Source organism: Eretmochelys imbricata, chromosome 1 (assembly GCF_965152235.1).
Source record: "Eretmochelys imbricata isolate rEreImb1 chromosome 1, rEreImb1.hap1, whole genome shotgun sequence".
Classification (NCBI taxonomy): Eukaryota; Metazoa; Chordata; order Testudines; family Cheloniidae; genus Eretmochelys; species Eretmochelys imbricata.
In genome coordinates, this window is record NC_135572.1 from 30170989 (window position 1) to 30190137 (window position 19149).

The 19149-nt window shown below is 42.6% G+C and overlaps 1 protein-coding gene across 6 annotated transcripts in view; it reads right to left on the reverse strand.

Moving 5' to 3' along the window:
- MTMR2 (myotubularin related protein 2) overlaps positions 1-19149 on the reverse strand; it is a 78193-nt gene that overhangs the window by 43313 nt on the left and 15731 nt on the right. For all 6 annotated transcript variants that reach the window (XM_077805545.1, XM_077805537.1, XM_077805551.1 and 3 more), the window contains exon 2: positions 8453-8558. In XM_077805545.1, coding sequence (XP_077661671.1) covers positions 8453-8558 — 106 coding nt within the window. The remainder of the gene's footprint in view (positions 1-8452; positions 8559-19149) is intronic.

Consider the following 19149-nt stretch of genomic DNA (forward strand, 5'->3'; position numbering starts at 1 on the left):
CAGAGAGAGCAGTGGACTGTGGGTATCTATCCTACTGTGCTGCTCGTCACCTTCTGCAGCTGGGAATTGTGGGAAGGTGGAGTGGATCGCAGTGCATCATAAGCATGGGTTCAATGTCCCATGATGCAGTTTTTTCCATCCCATCATTCCACGGGCTTCCAACTGCATTTCACGGCATTTTTCAATGACCCGTTTACTGCATGCCCACCATCTCTGTCCCACAGCTCTCCACTGTTGTTGTCACTGTTATGAAAGCATCACGACTGGCCACACAGTATATCAGGAGCACTCAATCTGAACAGGAATCAGAGTGCCACTGTGTGCCAGAGAAAGAAACAACACCAGATTAATTTTGGCATTCACAGAGCAGCTGCACATGGTGGACCTTCACTTTTGGGCTAGGGAAACAAGCACTGAGCGGTGGTATCGCATCTTTATGCAGGTCTGGGATGATGAGCAGTGACTGCAGAACTTTTGGATGCGGAAAGTCACCTGGAACTGTGTGCATAGCTCGCCCCAGCCCTGTGGTGCAAAGACTCCAAAATGAGAGCTGCCTTCTCAATGGAGGCAATCACTGTGTGGAAGCTGGCAACTCCAGACTGCTACCAGTCGGTTGGGAATCAGTTTGTAGTCGGGAAGTCCACCACTGGGACTGCATTAACACAAGTGTGCAGAGCCATTAATTGCATCCTGCCATGAAGGACTGTGACTCTTGGCAATGTGTGTGAAATAGTGGGTGGCTTTGCAGCATGGGATCCCCTAATTGTGGTGAGGCGACAGATGGGATGCATATTCCAGTTTTAGCCCTGGACTATCTTGCGATCAATAGAGGGCATCAATAGAAAGGGGTACTTCTCTATGGTATTGCAGATCACTGTGGCTGTGTCATTGACTTCAATGCGGGATGGCCCAGGAAGGTGCATGACGCACGCATCTTCAGGAATGCTGGCCTGTATGAAAAGCTGCAAGCAGCGGGTTTCTTTCCAGACCAGAAGATTCCAGTGGGGGATGCTGAAATGCTCAGTGATCCTGGGAAACCCAGTGTCCCACCCTTACTCCCATGGCTCATGAAGCCTTACATGGGAAATTTGGACAGCAGCAAGGAGCACTTCAACAGCAGGCTGAGCAGGTACAGTATGACTGTAGAATGTGCCTTTGGCAGATTAAAAACACCCTGGGGCTGCCTTTACAGCAGGTTAGGCCTAAATGAGGAAAATATTCCCATCATAGCGGCAGCCTGCTGGGCACTCCATAATATTGGTGAGGCTAAGAGTGAAAAGTTGCCCCTGGGGTGGAGCATGGAGGCAGATCACCTGGCAGCTGATTTTGAGCAGCCAGACACTAGGGTTATTAGAGGGGCACAATGGGAGGGGCTATTCGAATCAGGGAGGCTGTGAGGCACCATTTGGACAATGAGCTCCAGTAATGTGTCTTTCTATATAGCACTCTGCCATGCTTTGTTAACTTGCTGTCTTGCAGGATTCCGGACTCAGTTCATGATCAAATTGCCAATGTGTATTAATTCCAGCAGCAACCACCGTGTGTAGGAGACAAATAAAGATTGGTTATCTTTCAGAGAGTATGTTTTTATTAAACACCAATTAACAACACACACAAAAGGCTTGGTGGGAAGGGAGATAACAATAAAGGGCAGTGTAAGCTCTTATAGCTGCATGTAAGTCCAGCTATCATTTTGGAATCTGTCCAAAGGAGTTGAGTGAACAGGGTACCGAGACAGGCTGGGACGTTACAAGGAATTTGTGGGAGGAGTTTGGGCATGGCATGGAAAGCAGTTCTGTATCAGCTGGGGGGGATGGACGGGGGGGCAAGCACACATGAATTCAGCCTGCAGCATGATTAGAGACTTCAACATCTCAGTTTGCTCCTCCTTTCTGTCCTATTTTATAATTTTCTTTTGTTTCTCTCTATGCCCTGCGTTCTTGTTTTTTGGCCTCCGAGGATTGGAGCACCTCTCGAAACATGTTCTCCTTGCTCCTCCTTGGTCTCTTCCTTATCTGTCGGAGGCGCTCCACTGGTGTGTAGGGGGTTCCTATGAAGGCCACATCTGCAGAAGTACAAGAAACAATAAACAGAAGCATGATTGTTAGTGCATGCACAGCATCGAATCATTATAGTCAAATGCACTTTTTTTTAAAATATGAATCAGTTTATCACTGTCCCTTGGCAAGCACACAGCTCGACGAACACCCTAAACATGGTGAGTTCAACCGGGGGGGAGGGAGAGAGCACTGAAGATGGGGCAAAGGATCTTGGTGTTTTTTTAAGGGGATCACTGCAAGCGAGTAGGGACAATATTGTAAATTCTGACACCGTTTTCCATAGGCAGGGGTCACTGAAGCTCATAAGTCACTCCTGAAGTTAAGCAAGGATGCATCTCCTCCATGCATGTGGCTTCAGACAAGGTCCCTATGCCGCCCGCCTCTGTGCCACTTTGGTCCCTGCACAAGTGATTGCCGATTGGTATGGGAAAGTTTTATACAATGGCAGGAAGGAAAAAGGAAGCTCTGCCAAAGAACCTCCAGCAGAGATTGGAGAGTACCTCCAGGAAAGTTTCCTAGAGATCTCTCTGGAAGATTCACATGAAATCTCGGTGTGCATTAACACACTGTTCCACCGAACTGCTTAGCTGCACAGGGAAATGTGAGGCACATAAACACAGCTAATCTTGTATATTTCTATCCCTTTACCCTCTTCTAGAATATATAGAGCAAAGGACAGCTCTACCTCATGTAACCAAGTAACATCAAAAGATCACTTACCAGACCTCTCCTCTCCTGCCTCATGTGCACTAGAGACGGACTGCTGGGACTGACTGGACCCCTCCAGAGTGGAAAAAAGGTCCCGACTCACTGCACCACCAGACGACCCTGCCATGTGCTCCATATCATCCTCCAACTTGACTTCCTCATCCACAACTTTGTCCTGGGGGTTGAGTCCGCTGTCCGCTGTCCCCAGCCCTGCCGAAGTATTCACACGGCTCTTGGCGGCGGAGGTGGGCTTGCCACTGAGGATGGCGTCTGGCTCGTTATAGAAGCAGCAGGCTTTCACCACAGCACCAGATCAACGGTTATCTTCACATGATACCAATGTGTGTCTCATTTGTAGCCCTTATCCAACACGCCACGAGAAATCTGCCTATAGGTATCTAAGTTCCTACAGCTGGAGTGGAGCTGGGACTGCACAGCCTCTTCTCCCCACAGTGCCAGCAGATCCAACAACTTAGGTGTGCCCTAAGTGGGAGAGTGTTTACTGCGTGGATCTGCCATGGTAAGCTGGGAAGATGCAATGTGAGCTGTTCACACTAACCAGAGCAGTCAGGATGGGCATTGTGGGAGGCCATTTACAGCAACATAACCAACAGCAGTGTCTCCACTGACGCAGCATTTGGTCAGTTCCTGGAGAAAGGAATTCGCAAAATTAAGTGCCCAATTAAGAAGCACTTAAGGAACAACGCATCTTGGAAGGCTCCAATCACTCACACCCCCTGTAGTTACTGTCCTTTGTTCCAGTTTCTTTCAGGTATCCTTGGGGGTGAAGAGGCTATCTCCTTAGCCAGCTGAAGACAAAACGGAGGGGTCTCCCATGGGCTTAAACAGACTCTCTCTTGTGGGTGGAGACCCCCTCCTCTCTCATATGCAAAGTCCAGCTCCAAGATGGAGTTCTGGAGTCACCTGGGCAAGCCACATGTCCATGCATGACTCAGAGTTTTTATAGGCAGAAGCCATTGCCCATATGGTATCTTGAACGTCTCCAGGAAGACTTCTTATGTGGATTGGAGCCTTCCAAGATGCTTCTTAATTGGGCATTTAACTTTGCAAATTCCTTTCTCCAGGAACTGACCAAATGCTATACTAAAGTTATTTAGAAATCAAGCCAGTACACGGCCAATATTCATCACTTTGAATACAAAAATGATACATGCATAGAAATAGGATTCATAGATTCAGTAGATCATAACCTTTACATAGATATGTTACATGGCATATGTAGCACAGAACATATTCCAGTTATGTCATATATCCATAAGCATATTTCCATAAAGCCTTATGGGAGGCACCGTCACAGAGGTGATTTTATTTTGTCGGCAAAGTCAGAGTTTTTCGACAGAGGAGTGTTGTAGTCTGTACACCTCTACTATTTTGTCTACAAAAACTCTGTAATGTAGACAAGGCCTAACTCTCTTACTCCCTGCCCCTGGGTTACAGTAGGGGAAGTAGCATTTGGGGGAAATTAGGAATTGTAGTGTGTGTGTGATATAGTTGGTGTGAGGACTGTAAAGATTATTTTGATTTTAAAAGCCATCCCCCATCCTTCTAAATAAGTCTGTACATTTTGGCTGAAGTGTATATAATGTGGCTGAGGTGATGCTGCCATGGTGATCTTATTTTTGAATGTGTGTTTAAATACCCATCCCTAATGTTGCATTTTATGGGGGGAGGGGAGAATCTATTTATTTTTTATAGAAACACAAAAGGATGCAGTTAAGTACTAGCTATTGCAGCAGAAATCATTATGCACTAAAAAAAAAGAAAAGAAAATCTAGAACAAGGCTGGGTTCTTTGAAAATATGCTCACTCTTACTGGCCAAAAACCTAAAAGGGGAGGCATATTTAACTCCTTTGCCCTCTGGTTCTGAATTAATTAAATGAGCCATTGAGAAAACTCTTCTGTCTTTTTTGTGGTCAGCAAAAAATAAAGATAAAACAAAAAAAACCTACAGATGTATGAAACTTGAGAGGTCATATCTGCCAAGACAGCTGCCAATGTTGTCACTAAAATAAGGTAAAGCCACACCACTTCCGGTAAGAAGAGAAGCTGGAAATCAAAAGGTCAGCTAGCAAGGTCCAGGAGATGGAAAAGTACCAGCATACAAACCAGATTTCACAATCTCAGATTTAGACACAGATGCAGAATTCCTTCCATAATAATAATTGCTTGAGAGGGAAATATTGGGAAAATTCATTCTCTGGTGCAATCAAAACACAAGGGATCAAAAGTGGTATTAATGAAAATAAGACTGGCTGTTTAGTAAACTTACTGATAATTTCCTCCTTTCATGACATGGGCTTCGTTAAAGCAGTACCACTAATGGGCCCCCTTCTCTAAGGTGCTGAGTGACCTCAACATCCAATTCAGTGAATGGAAGGTAAAAACACCAGGCACTTTAGAGAACTGGATCCTAAAAGAGCAGTATTTAGTAATCTATTAAGTACTGCTTGATTTTCCATTTGTGGAAGATAATCTCCAAGATAACAGTAGGTGTCTACAGCATTTTCAATGGCAACAATACTTGCTGATCTCCATTAAACTTGTGCATGAGGACAGAAAAGTAGAGTAACCATTTAAAGAGAATTCTTTCAGTTGAGGAAAAGAGGTCCAATAGAAATTTCTTTTTCATGTCCATTACTGCTTTTTCCACTCGTCTCTCAATCATTTGTGTTGTCTTAGCCCAAGAATGAATACATACACACAGAGACATGCACACATACAAATCAGACATTGGTTAATTTAAGTGGGAGTTGTACGCTCTGAATTGAGGGAATGAATAAGAATTTGATATAAGTGCAGATAAACTTGTAACAGAGCTTCCAATCTTAGGCGTGATTTAAGCAACGAGACCAGGAATGTCTTGTGATCTGGTCCCAGTTCTGAAAATGAATAAACCACTTAACTTCCTTATTTCAACATCCCTATTTTACAGTGGGGGAAGCTATATATTTACATATTTATCCGCCTCACCAGAGTGTTGTGAGGATGAATTCATGAGTGTTTGTGTTGCAGATGGGGATCCTCAGATGGAAGGTACTAAAGACATGAAAATCATCATCAGAAAATACGATATGTTTAATATGTTTAATTTTCAAACTGCAGCCTAATGTTTAACTACAAATGGCTGAGAAGCCTCAAAGGGTCAAGCACCTTCTTCAAATGGAAACAATCAAGTCCTTGTAATAGTAAAACTAGGGGATTTTCTGTTAGCTGTGGAAAGATACCAGTCATGGAAAAAATTACACTTGCCAAGACAGCACTGAGACTAAACTTAACACAAGCCACAGTACAAAAAAGACAAAGGCCTGTGTTGCTTTTGCCAACTCTTATGGTTTTATTGTGAGCATATGGTGCTTGTTTTACAGCTCCAGTTCCTGGAGTTCTGTGATTATGAGAATCTCCGCTTTCTTTAAAAAAAAAAAAAAAAAGTTTCTAGACCTTATATTTGCAGACAAGCTTGAGAACATGAAGGCTGAACAGAAAAAAAAATAAAAGGAAATAAGTGAATCCCTATTTTTTAAAAAATCCCATGATTTTTAAGGAGGACGCATGATTTTTTAATGCTTTTGGCTCTTCTTTGGGCAGAGACCATGTCTTCATACAGGTTCGCAGAGCACCTCACACAATGGGCCCATGATCTTGACTGAGGCATCTGCATGCTATTGTCTTATAAATAAATAAATACTGAAAATTATATTAACTGAACTACAAAGTAGTGGCCATACTTTGAAAGCTATTAAACGGTTCTACCATTATAGGTACATGAAAATCTATTTCAAACCAGTACACACTTTAAACAAATGTGTAACCGGTTTCAGGTACCAAAATAAATGGTCTGATTTTCGAAAGTGCTGAGCACCCTGTGATGGAATACACTCCTGTGTTCACACTCTACACGCCATTGCAATAATATTTTCCAAAACATGCCTTGTGAGGTATCATTTGAAAACTAATAACTCACTGGTCAGTAATACCATGATGAAATGTGCGTAGCAACATTATGTGTAAACTCAGGAATTCCCCCTGAATAATGTTGGTAACACATGTTGAAACCCACATAGCCCCAAATAGGCAGAACTGGTCAAGCCAGTCTTAAACAAAGAAATGTGTGTTTACCTCAGTTTGCATATAAGTTGTAAACAGGGTCCTCAGACAGCAAGATGGGGAAGACAGGAAACAAGAAAAATCTACATTTCAGCAAACAGAGGTGAGAAGAAAGAGTATGCGTCCTCTTTCACCCTCGCCTTCTTTACTGTTGGAATGAACTTTAACTAGGGGTAAGGTAACCCTCAGGAAAATGCATTTCAAAGGGTGACTGAACTATAAAAGTGAGGGGCAAAAACACACCAAGTTCTCTCTCCCTATCCATCTCTCTTTTTCACCTAAGACAACAAAAGAAACAGCCATTGGACTTGGGGAGCAGATCTTGGCCTGAGCGTTGGGTCAGCAATGTTAATGGAAGAACGTGGTAAGGGACTGCACCTTGAACCAAGTCTAATGTGTTAACTTTAGAACTAGGAAGCATTTTATATTTATTTCTCTTGTAACCATTTCTGACTTTATGGCTTATATTTTTACTCAATTAAAACATATCTCCTTGTAGTTAAATAAATGTGTTTTATTATTTTATTAAAATAAATCCAGCATTGTGAATTGTTTGGATAATTTCATTTAAGGTAGCAGACTGTTGTATGTTGAGCCCCGCAGAGAGGAAATGGAACTAATATGTCTGGGTTGTCCAGGAGAAGCCTGGACAGTGCAGAACACACAGTTTTTGGGAAAAATTGGAGACGGGGAGTATGTTGGGATCACCCTGTAAATAGTAACCGAGGCTAGTGGAAGCCAGAGTGTGGCTGGTGTTTGCTGTCAGGCTGTTGGGGTCAGAGTTGCTGGACCAGGGCTGTTGCCATACACACACACTCGGGGTGTGATCTCCATGCCGGTAGGCGGTGTGTGAGTGGCCCAGGTGGGAGCTACAGCAGCAAAGCATTGTGAGGCACCCCAAGTTGCAGGGCAAGTGGTGACACAGCCCCTCACTGGTCTGGATACTCCCACAAATCCCACTGGCTTCAGTATGAGCTGCAGGTACATTTCAAGATTCCAGCCATCAGACCACTTATTTAGGTGTCCAGTTATGGATTTAGTTGCCTGGCTCTAGGTACCCAAGTTTGACATTTTGATTTAAGAGGTCTTTATTGGAGGAGAAGTCTATTTTACTGGGAGTACCAGCTAGTATTTGTCAGTGATCATTGCAGCACAGGCTATTTTAAGATAAATGTTAAGAGCCAGGTATTTCAAGATTTCAGTGCTCACAAATGGGGCCAGATTTTCAGAGGATCAGCTTCCATCTAGGCACCAAAATAAGGTGCTGTGGGAGCAGCTGGGTGCTGAACCCTTATTTAGGTAGGCTGAACCCTTGGAAGCTGAACTCTTTTGAAAGTCTGGTCCCAAATGTGGGGCCACTACAAGACTGTTTTTCCAGTAACAAAGGAACCAATGGTGTAGAGATCAAACTAACTCCTATTTCAGTTATTGGGTTCCGTGTCCCTCCCCAGCTCCTGCTAAATAAACTGTGCTGTTAATCTGGAGGCTGAAGTCTTACGCCACCACCAAACAGTAGACTTGGGATCTCACTGTAGCCTCAAAAAAAGGGAATACATACCCTCAGATCTGGAGAAAAGTTGTCTGTGGAGGTGGAGACTGAATCCGATGACACAACCGAAGCAGATTTTGTGTGCGCTGACTGGTCCGAGTGAGAGGTGGAGGTACTACAAAGAGACAAACACACATCAGACTTGTGCATTTCTGAGTCTAACTAAAACAAAAAGCCTCAATTTCAAACATTTATATAAGAGATGTCACTGTGTTACTCCGAGATAAAAAACAGACAGGAACCCGAGTGCAAGACACCCCCTGCCTGACCACAGATTTACCATGGAAGTAGGGAAAATGAAATCAGGACAAATGAAAAGTTTGTTCCATCAGTTGTAACTTTGTCCCTTTGAATGTTGGTATAACTCTCATGCACTAAAACAGGCTCTTCCCCAAGATCCTCGGACATCCCTGCAGCACTATTTGACAAACCATAACATCATGGCATCATCCTGTTTTTCTATATTGCCTCTCCAGTGGCTGTGCATAATTATGGCTGTGCATAATTAAAATTAGTACTGTTGCACTGTATATTCACACTGCAATTTTCCCTATAACCTTAACAGTTTACACCTAGCATCAGCACTCCTGAAATGCTGTGCAACTGTAGCAAAAGATCCTATCTCCAATGGTACTCACAAAGGTCCCAATGCAGCAATGAACTCCATATGGGTAGAACCTTGTGTCCACGTGGACCCCCACTGATGTGGGGCTCCGTGTAGGGAGAAAGAACCTGCACACGTAGCTTGCAGGGGCCAAGCCTAGCTTTGGCCAGGGGCCAAAGTCCAGCCTTAGTGTCACCATCAACTGTTGTATTAGCTGAGCATGTGACATCCCATGCTGGAAACATCTAGGTGTAGGCTTTCTGATAGGTCCGGAGACCTGTTAGTTGTCTCACAGGTTGTTTTTTCCCTGCTACTTGACTCTTTCACTGGTAAAAAACAAACAAACATCAAATTACAAAAACATTCAATTTCCCTGCTTTCAAGTCTGGGGAAATCCTATACTGGTGACATTAAAAAAAAAAAGCAAGGGATTACTACAGCAAATGTGGCTCTGCCTAGGAGTAAATACTTTGGCTACGAGGATAAAAATGCAATGGTAACTTTTTATCCTAACACCAGGTGATGAATACTTATTTTCATCTGAAGTTTCAGAAATGGACTCAAGAAATAAATTATTTAAAATAAAAAGTTAAGACAAACAATTCAATGTGGTTTATTTACTGTAAACCATTGAACTGCCAATCAGTTTGGAAATGAAGTACACCTCTATCCCGATATAACGTGGTCCTCAGGTGCCAAAAAATTTTACCACGTTATCGGTGAAACCGTATTATCTCGAACTTGCTTTGGCCTCGAGCATTTCCGTTATTAATAGTCAGCAAATCATTTTTGTTAGAACTAACACGGTGCATGCAGTAAATAAATCTGTTCTACAATGGTTAAATTGTATCTCCTTTCTCTAATTACAACAATTATTTTATAAGCTTTTTTAAAAGATACAAAGAACAGGAGTATTTGTGGCACCTTAGAGACTAAAATTTATTTGAGCATAAGTTTTCGTGGGCTACATAGAATGCAGAGAATGGAACATATAGTAAGAAGATATATATATATATATTCACATACAGAGAACATGAAAAGGTGGAGTAAGAGGCTAATTAATTAAGATGAGCTATCATCAGCAGGAGAAAAAAAAACTTTTGTCGTGATAATCAAGATAACCCATTTAGACAGTTGACAAGAAGGTGTGAGGATATTTAACATGGGAAAATAGATTCAATATGTGTAATGACCCAGCCACTCCCAGTCTCTATTCAAACCCAATGGTTTAATGGTATCTAGTCTGCATATTAATTCAAGCTCAGAAGTTTCTCGTTGGAGTCTGTTTTTGAAGCTTTCCGGTTGCAAAATTGCCACCTTTAAATCTGTTACTGAGTGGCCAGAGAGGTTGAAGTGTTCTCCTTCCAGTTTTTGAATGTTATGGTTCCTCATGTCAGATTTGTGTCCATTTATTCTTTTGCATAGAGACTGTCCAGTTTGCCCAATGTACATGGCAGAGGGGCATTGCTGGCACATGATGGCATATATCACATTGGCAGATGTGCAAGCGAACGAGCCCCGATGGCATGGCTAATGTGATTAGGTCCTTTGATGGTGTCACTTGAATAAATATGTGGACAGAGTTGACATCAGGCTTTGTTGCAAGGATAGGTTCCTGGGTTAGTGTTTTTGTTGCGTGGTGTGTGGTTGCTGGAGAGTATTTGCTTCAGGTTGGGGGGCTGCCTGTAAGCAAGGATTGGTCTGTCTCCCAAGATCTGTGAGAGTGAGAGATCATTTTTCAGGATAGGTTGTAGATCTTTGATGATGCGCTGGAGAGGTTTTAGTTGGGGGCTGAAGGTGACAGCTAGTGGTGTTCTGTTATTTTCTTTGTTGGGCCTGTCCTGTAGTAGGTGACTTCTGTAAAAGATACAGTGTATTAACAACACAGGTACTACACACTGCTAAATGCAACCATGTGGGCTAGGTTTCATCATACATCAATCGTTTGGTCTGCGTGTAATGCTTAGAAAAATGCAAAGTTCACATAAAATATCAGAAAACGCTTTTAATTACACATCCTTACAAACTGTTGTAAAAAAGGATTTTGGTATTTTAGCAAATAGGAGCAGGGGCCACTTTGTCACTTAATCTACATATATCATAGTTGGCTTAGTAATATGAACTGTTAACTATTAAATAGTTTGAAAACATTTTGGAGATGGGAGTTCTTACTTATAGAAAAGGTTAAAATGAAGCTAAAAAAGTAAAGTAACCAAGTTTTAGAGACATTGATAAAATGGTAAATATCTTTTTTTGGTGTACAAGATGCTTTCTTATTTAAGATGCACCCCTTCAAATTTTTTTAATTTAAAAAAAAAACCAAAACTTGTTATACTTTGTTGCTTCATACTACTGCGAGCCTTCTTCTTCGCCAGGTCAATTATGGATTTTAACTGCAGTATTTGCAGTCTATCCATATCCTGGCTTTCTAGCCACTTAAGACCAATCTCTAAGCCTACAACCGCAACAGCAGCTTTGGGTGGTAGCTCCGAGGGTTCTTCTTCACTATCCTCAGGGTAGTGAGGACATTTTCTGAGGCACCAGCTGGTTAAGGGGCAACATTGTGAATTATATCTACATCTGTAAGTCGTTCATAGGTTGGACACATAGCATCCATCTCCATCCACTCTTTACAAATCCCACTTTGAGCCATAAATTCCCTGTAGACTCGTTCTGCCTCCATGGTCTCTTCTTCTGTAAAACCTTCAAAGTTGTTCTCATCTTTGTCTTCTTCCTCATCTTGGTTGTCATTGTTTTCAGCACTTTTGAGACCACGATGCCAACATTTCTCTATCACTGAGAGAGTGATTCCTAGCTAGGCTGTCTCGCCTAAGTTAAATACATCCAGCAAATTCAATTTCTTGATTACATCCGTTATGCTACTGTTGTCCTCAACAATTTTCTTTACTAAGGCTTTACGACAGTTCATTTTAAATGTGGATATAATGCCTTGATCGAGGGGCTGTATTTTGGACATTGTGTTCTTAGGAAGGTAGCTCACCTTTATCTTCCCGTCTTTGCTGGTTAAGGTCTCAACTGGGGGGTGGGCGGGACAGGTGTCAAGTAGGAGCAATGCCTTTGGCTCCAGGTTTTGTCTGCGTAGGTGGTTCCGGACAAAGTATTCTCTCCCTTTTATTACCTTAAAACCTTCGGCCTTTTGTTCTTCGGTCCTAGAAGCAAGTGTTCTATCCGGCAGCATACGGTAACATAAGCTGGTTTCATCTGCATTATAGATTTGCTCTGGAGCATAGTCACCCTCGATGATAATCTCTTGTAACTTTAGCAGGTATTCGTCGCAAGCTTTTATATCTGCTGAGCGAGTCTCTCCTGAAATTGTGACTTGCTGAATGCCATGACATTTTTAAAAACGATTAAGCCATCCACTGCTAGCTTTAAATTCGTTACCCTGATGTGCAGAAGCATCCTTGCCCAAGCATCTAAAATCAAGATCCTTCTTCAATTTCTCCGCTTGTTTCCTTATAATGTCACCGGAAATTGGCATGCCATCGGAGCGTTCTTGGGTAAACCACGTAAATACAGCTCTATTTAGTTGGTTATCCTGGACAGTTTTTAGGCACTTCCTTTCCAGGCCTTCACTTTCATCCAGTTAAACTAGCATTGATCGTAATTTTTCCTCATCTTTGATCCACCCTCTTAATGTTGATTCCAAACACTCCTAGTTCTTTTGAGACCTTCGCTTGGCTCATTCCTGATTTCAGTCTGTCCAAAGCTTCCACTTTTTCTTTGACTGTCCATGCCTTTCTTTTCTGTGGCTGTGAACTACTTGCCATCACGTCAATGGTATTTTAATATTAATGCTAACAATTTTTTTAATTGTTTAGAAAATGTCAGCACAGAGTTACATTTCCAAAATACAACTAGTGAGACAACTTAAGCTTAGTCTATACTGCACACAATTTAGAAACAAGATTAAAATAGGTGGGAGAGATGAGAATGCCTAATGGGACCATGGGCAGGCAACATATGTTTACCCCTGCCTTCTCATTGTTGCACATTCGTTCCACCACTTTGATACATGCACATTTGTACAGACAATGTACTGTATGTATGTAATTGAATACAAGCCACATTTTAAAAACAGACCATGGATGGTTTTGTAACAACTTTAAACTGGCAAGGCGACAGCAGGTTAGTCAATGATGAAGTTAGACTGAACTCTCCTTTTTGAAAAATTAGTCATGGTTATAAATACAGAGGCCATTTTTATTATAATGGCCGATAAAAATAGCTACCACCTTGCACATGGTTTTGTTGTCCGCAAAACGAATTTAAACTTTCAATGGTCTTAAACTATCAACGGATTTAAACTGTCAACGTTATAAGTTTAATTAAGACTTGCAGACAAGTCTGTTTTTTATGCAATGAAGATCGGAGTGAAAGTTTAAAAATGTTGTAAATGTGCTTTTGATTCAAGGCAGGCTTGTAAAAACATACATACTGAATATGTATGCGGTAATCATTAAATGTATAAACTGGAATTAAACAGAATAAAAGTACTGTATGTTGTAGACGAGACAGAAAACCATTTTTACTTTATCGCGTTATATCCAAATTCATGTTATATCGGATAGTGTTATATCAAAGTAGAGGTGTACTTAGTCCTGGGATACACACTAAGGCAATGCTGTATTTTGGATATCATCATAGAACCACTTGTAGATCCAGTGCTTCACAGACGGTAAATGAAATAAAGTCCTGGAAAAAAAATAATGTAAAGCCCAACCCCACAACACTCCCTCACTTAGGCATGGCCTTACTTGTGCAAGGCCTTGTCTACACAGCGTGCACTGATTTGCTTATACCAGTTTAGTTAAACCACTGCAAAGCTCTTGATGGACCCTCTTAAATCAGTTTCAGCCTGGTTTATATCAGTTTGGCTTGCACCTTGCAAGTATCCACCCAGGGATTTACAAAGATTTAACTAATTTGGCTTAAAAAAATAATCATCATACCGTTAGTTCATCTGGTGCGACTTTGTGTGTGAACAGATCCTGAGTAAAGGTTCACAGGATCAGGTCTTTAGACAGACATCAGCTCACTGGCATTGTTTGCACCTTGGGCACACAATGCCACCTCTTCTAATTCTCCTTTCCCACCACCAATACAGACTCCTCCCCATCAGCATCAACATTTCAGTAATGGGAGTCAACCCATAAAGTGTCACTTACATGCAAAAGTCCTCATCATTAATATCACTTCTTGTTCTCCTTTCTTCAGTTCCTTGCATTTGAGTCCAGACCGACATTGTAGAGGCCAGATTCTCTACTGCCTTGCATTTTGTAAGTAAAATGCTACCAATCTGGCTGGTAGAGTTTTAGACTCATTTTGCACAGGGAAAAATGACTACCTAAGGGATACGGCAGCAGACATTCAGTTGAGTTTGTAAGTGCATTTTCGTATTTGTTCATCATGCTTAGTCCCAAATGGTTTTTAATGCAGAAAGTGAAATGCACATTTGAAGTGAAATTTTCAAAAGTGCCAGTCCATCGTTGGCCTAACACTGCTGACATCAGTAACAGCAGAGCTAGGCCAACGTGAGCACTTTTGAAAAACCTACCCTGCATACACAGGAAACAACACTCATGACATAGCTGGATTAGGCAGCTCTGAAGAGTATACATAGGTTGCATGCGTTTGGCTCAGTGCCTCTATTCTCCTCATCATTAATACTGAACTGAAATGAAACTAAGGAACAAACACTGACCTAACAAAGAATTTAAACTCAGTTGGCTCAAGACATTCTTCCTCCTATCAGTATCTGTCAGGTTTGGGTTGACATGGCTCCGCTGAGCAAACTAATTAACCTGATGTCCCTTTACACACCACATTTATTACCTTCAGTGGTTTAGCTAACCTGGAGTTCTTCTATTGCCAATGTGAAAAGAAACTGAAGCCATGTGACCTAATACTCCTTGAAGGAAAAGATAGTTTTGCAGCTAACACACAGAGCAGGAATGAGAAGAACTGAGATCTGTTCTTAGGTCTGCCACAGGCCTTCTGTGTGATTTGGACGAATCATTTAACCTCTCTGCGTTGTCGTCTCTCCAACGTATCAAAGCCTTTGTCACCCTGAGATTAGACCACTGTACGGCACTCTGCTTGGGCCTATTCAGAAGCTTAGGCTGGAACATGGCAGACTGCCGGTTATCAGGGCCGGATTTCCAATTAGGTACAGTAAGCATGTGCCTAGGGGCGCCTAAAAGTTAATACATACAGCTCCCCTGCAGGCAGCCAGGTTCCTGGCACGGGTTGATGGCTGCCCAGCATGTGGGACTGGAGCAGGGTGAGCGTCCGAGTCAGCCTGCCTGGGGGTGCTGTGAGCCCCGGCCCATCGGGGAAGCTGCTTAAGGTGCTGGGAGCATCCCAGCCCCTTCCCAATCTCGCCCGCCCCCTGCCTCTGCCCCATTCAGGGGAGAGAGAGGGAGGGGTGTGGCCAGCACCCTATTCACCTGCACAGGCACAGCCAGAGCATGGCTGCTGCACCGTGCTGCGTAAGGGATGGAAGACACCCAGGGACCATTTGCCTTGTAGAGAGGTACAGTCCCCGCCTTGCGTCTCGCCTGGGGCAGGTGGGCTGTGCCCCAGCTCAGGCGGGGAGCACTATGCGTGGCAGAGGGTCTTGTGCTTTCCCGGGGAGGCTGTGTTTATACTTCTTTTCATTTAAATTTTTTACAGAAAACACCAAAGTCAGCTGTAGGCAGGGGGAAGGACATGCTGAAGATGCTGTGCCTAGTGGCGCATAAGGTGTAAATCCAGCCCTGCCTGTTATGCGGTGTTTTGCACTGGGAGCACATTATACCAGTGTTCTAGGAGCTGCACTGGCAGCCTGTGGGCTTCTGGGTTGAGTTCAAGGTGTTTGTTTGAACCATTAAATGACATGGGTCTAGGCTACCCAACAGACCCCCTGGGGCTCTTCTTGCTCCACACTACTGCAGTTACAATCAGTGGAGGCACTCGAGGTGGAGATTCCTTAATATGGAAGAGAGAGAGCTGCTGCCCGGGCATTCTCTATGAGGGTCCTTAGCTTCTGCAATGAACCTTCATTCCCAGGGATTTGCTAGCCTTCCAGACCCACTGTGAAACTACCCATTTTTGCAGATATTTATGGAGGGGCTGAGATGAGGATGTCAGGGAGGAATTTGTTACCTGGGGAATAATGGCAATATGGGATGGAGGTGATTTGTGGCTGTGGATTTTAATGGTTCTGTGTAACTGCTGGTTTTGAAAATTGGAAAGGTCACCCCAAAAATGGGATGGCCATGTATGTGTGAGAACTCTAACAGCTAGACCTCAGCAGGTGTAAATCAGCACAGTTCCACTGTAGTCAACGGGGCTACGTCACCATGTGAGGATCTGGCCCCATATAAACAAACGTGTGAAACGGGGATAATTCGATTTCTGACCCCTCATAAGGATGCTGCGCAGCTACATTCACTGATGTTTTCAAAATACCTGGATTTCTTCGGAAGCGCTAAATATTATATTACTGATCCTTTAGAATGCACACCTCAGTCTCCCAAGTACCTCCTAACTAGTGCTCACCCCAAGCTCCAAAACCCAGCTGCTCTGCCTAGTCCCTGTTTTGCTACCACTATTAACTGGGAACAGAGATCCCTGCAGTGATTCAAAGGCACTTTTGGGGAAATGACCAAGAATGACTTTCCAGGGTATTCTTGCTATTTTGATCCTAATTTTTCCCTGCAATCACAATCAGTTTGGGGGTATGCCTACCACCGATGTACAGTCATACTCCTCATCCAGATAATTATATTTTACATTGGCAGAACAGTTAAACGCATTTCTAAAGGCCAGGTTTCTAACTATAAATTAGACCAAGATTTGTCCAGAGGATGGAGTCAGCAATGCCCTCTTCTAATATTTACCCTCATTATTGAGCCCTGGACTATGGGGAGCAGATATATGCAACTAATAAGGGAATTATAATGAGAACTAAATTCAGTGGCTCAGCTGTTGGTAGGGTGCTGATCATTACTAGGATTACCCACAAGAGCCTAGATGCTTTCCAAACATAATATGCAGTCCCTGCTCCAAAGAGCTCATAATCTAAAAAAGCAAGCCGCATAGGAAGGGTGAAGGACAGAAATAAAACATATAGTGATTTTAAAAAAATGTATCATCAGTTATTTGCTTTGCCCATTTATTTGCCCGTTATTAGTTCACATTCTTGTAGAAGGGATTGGAAGGAGGAGGGGGTTTGGGCCCTCCAGACTCGTTCAGTAAGGGCATTCCATGTGTGGAAGAAAGCATTGATACTATTTTGGAAGAAGCAGACGATCTGGCAGTGTGAGGATGGGAAGATGATGCAATAAGGAATAAGAGCAGATAAGGAAGGAAGGGCATAGAAGCTGAAGTTAGTCTAATTATGAAGGACCTTGAAGGCAAAAAAAGGAAATTTAAACTCGATGCAGATTGCCACACTGTTTAAGCAGTAATGAAATTTCACCCCATATAGTACCTAGTACTGAAATAGTCTGAAATTTAGATTTTTCTCCAAAGGAAACAGATATCCTAGGGAAATTCCAGAAAGGTTTCTTCTGTGAAAATAAAACCTATGGGTTTTTTTCACATCCCAAGTATACAACATAACCTTTCCTCGTAGGTCACTGGTTTTGAAAATAAAGTTGTGGCAACAAATTTTAATCGATTTATATGAAGCTCAAGCACTGACACAACTTTTGGCGAGAGTAAAGTCATAACACTACTTTGTCCCTCTGAGAAACTGTGTAAGACGAATCAGTTATCAGGACTTGCAATTACTATAGTGGTAATTTCCTAAGCAGCATCTTAATTGTTTCCACCTCTTGATCAACAAAAACACAGAAAAGCATACATGTGGCAGATCAATAGCCTCAACCAATCCTGGGCAGCTTGGGGTGGGATGTTTCCCAAGGAAACCATCCAAAACTTTATTTTTCTGCTACACTTGTTCGGCCTCTGAAGGGCTAGAGAGGGACAGATGCCTCTGTCTCTCCGGAAGAAAAAATAATGGCCAAAATTTTCAAACTTGGGTGCCTAAAATTAGTCTCTTAAATCCTTATTTATGCTCCTAAATATAAGTTTGACCTGATTTTCAAAGGTGTGGAGCATCTGCAATTCCTAGTATACATAATGGGATGAGTGAGGGTGGTCAGCACTTCTGAAAATAGGGCCACTTTCATTTAGGGTGACTGAATAACGTGTTAGGAGACTAAATTTGGTACCCAAGCTTGAAAATCTCTGCCAGGCTCATTCTCATGCGGAAAGTAAGCAAAATAACCTCATAGGATGCCAGACTGATTCTCCAATGCTTTCTTTATGAATGTTCCTGCCTGCTGCTGCAACAAGCAGCTGCTTTTTGCTTGCAGAAGCATGCCAGCTGCTCAGATATTAATTGGTATAAGCTGCTCACACATTTTCACTGTATCAAACTGTATTATTTCTTTTGGCAGCCACTGAACTGATATGGAAAACAGGTGATAAAATGCAGCACCGTGCTAGGCTGTTTCAGCTGCAGAGGTCACAAAGGAGAGAAGCACTGCAGAATATACTTTCCATTTCCTCTCTTCCTGTTTTTCTCAAAGTTTCTCTTTATGTGCAATCCTGAAAATGCAAGGTGAAAACTGCAAATTAATCATGACTAGTGGCAAAAACAATTTAATTTAGAAATTCCAGATGCCAGAAAACTGGCATCCAATTGGTTTGAATTTTGTAGTCGGGCCATGCATAGGAGCACTTCTAGTACCTCGTGTACTTTCTTTTAAAGCATAAACATACACAGTTATTGAACACTCCCAGCTCATTTTCAACATCCAAGATGGCAACACTTCCCTGTCAACACTCTTCCCTGTTCCTCTCTCTCCTTCACAGAAGGAAAAAGAAATACTGAAGAAAGTTTGGGTCATATCAGAACAGAACCCAGTCCTCTGAGATATCTCTACTCTGCTCCACCCAGCCAGTGCTGGCCTGAAGACAAGAAGTCCACCTTGCTGTTCAATCCAGGTTTCCTATTTAGCAGCTCACTAAGGGCCTAAACCCTCATTCACGCAAGGATCCCAGTGACTACGCAGTAGCCCCTTAATGG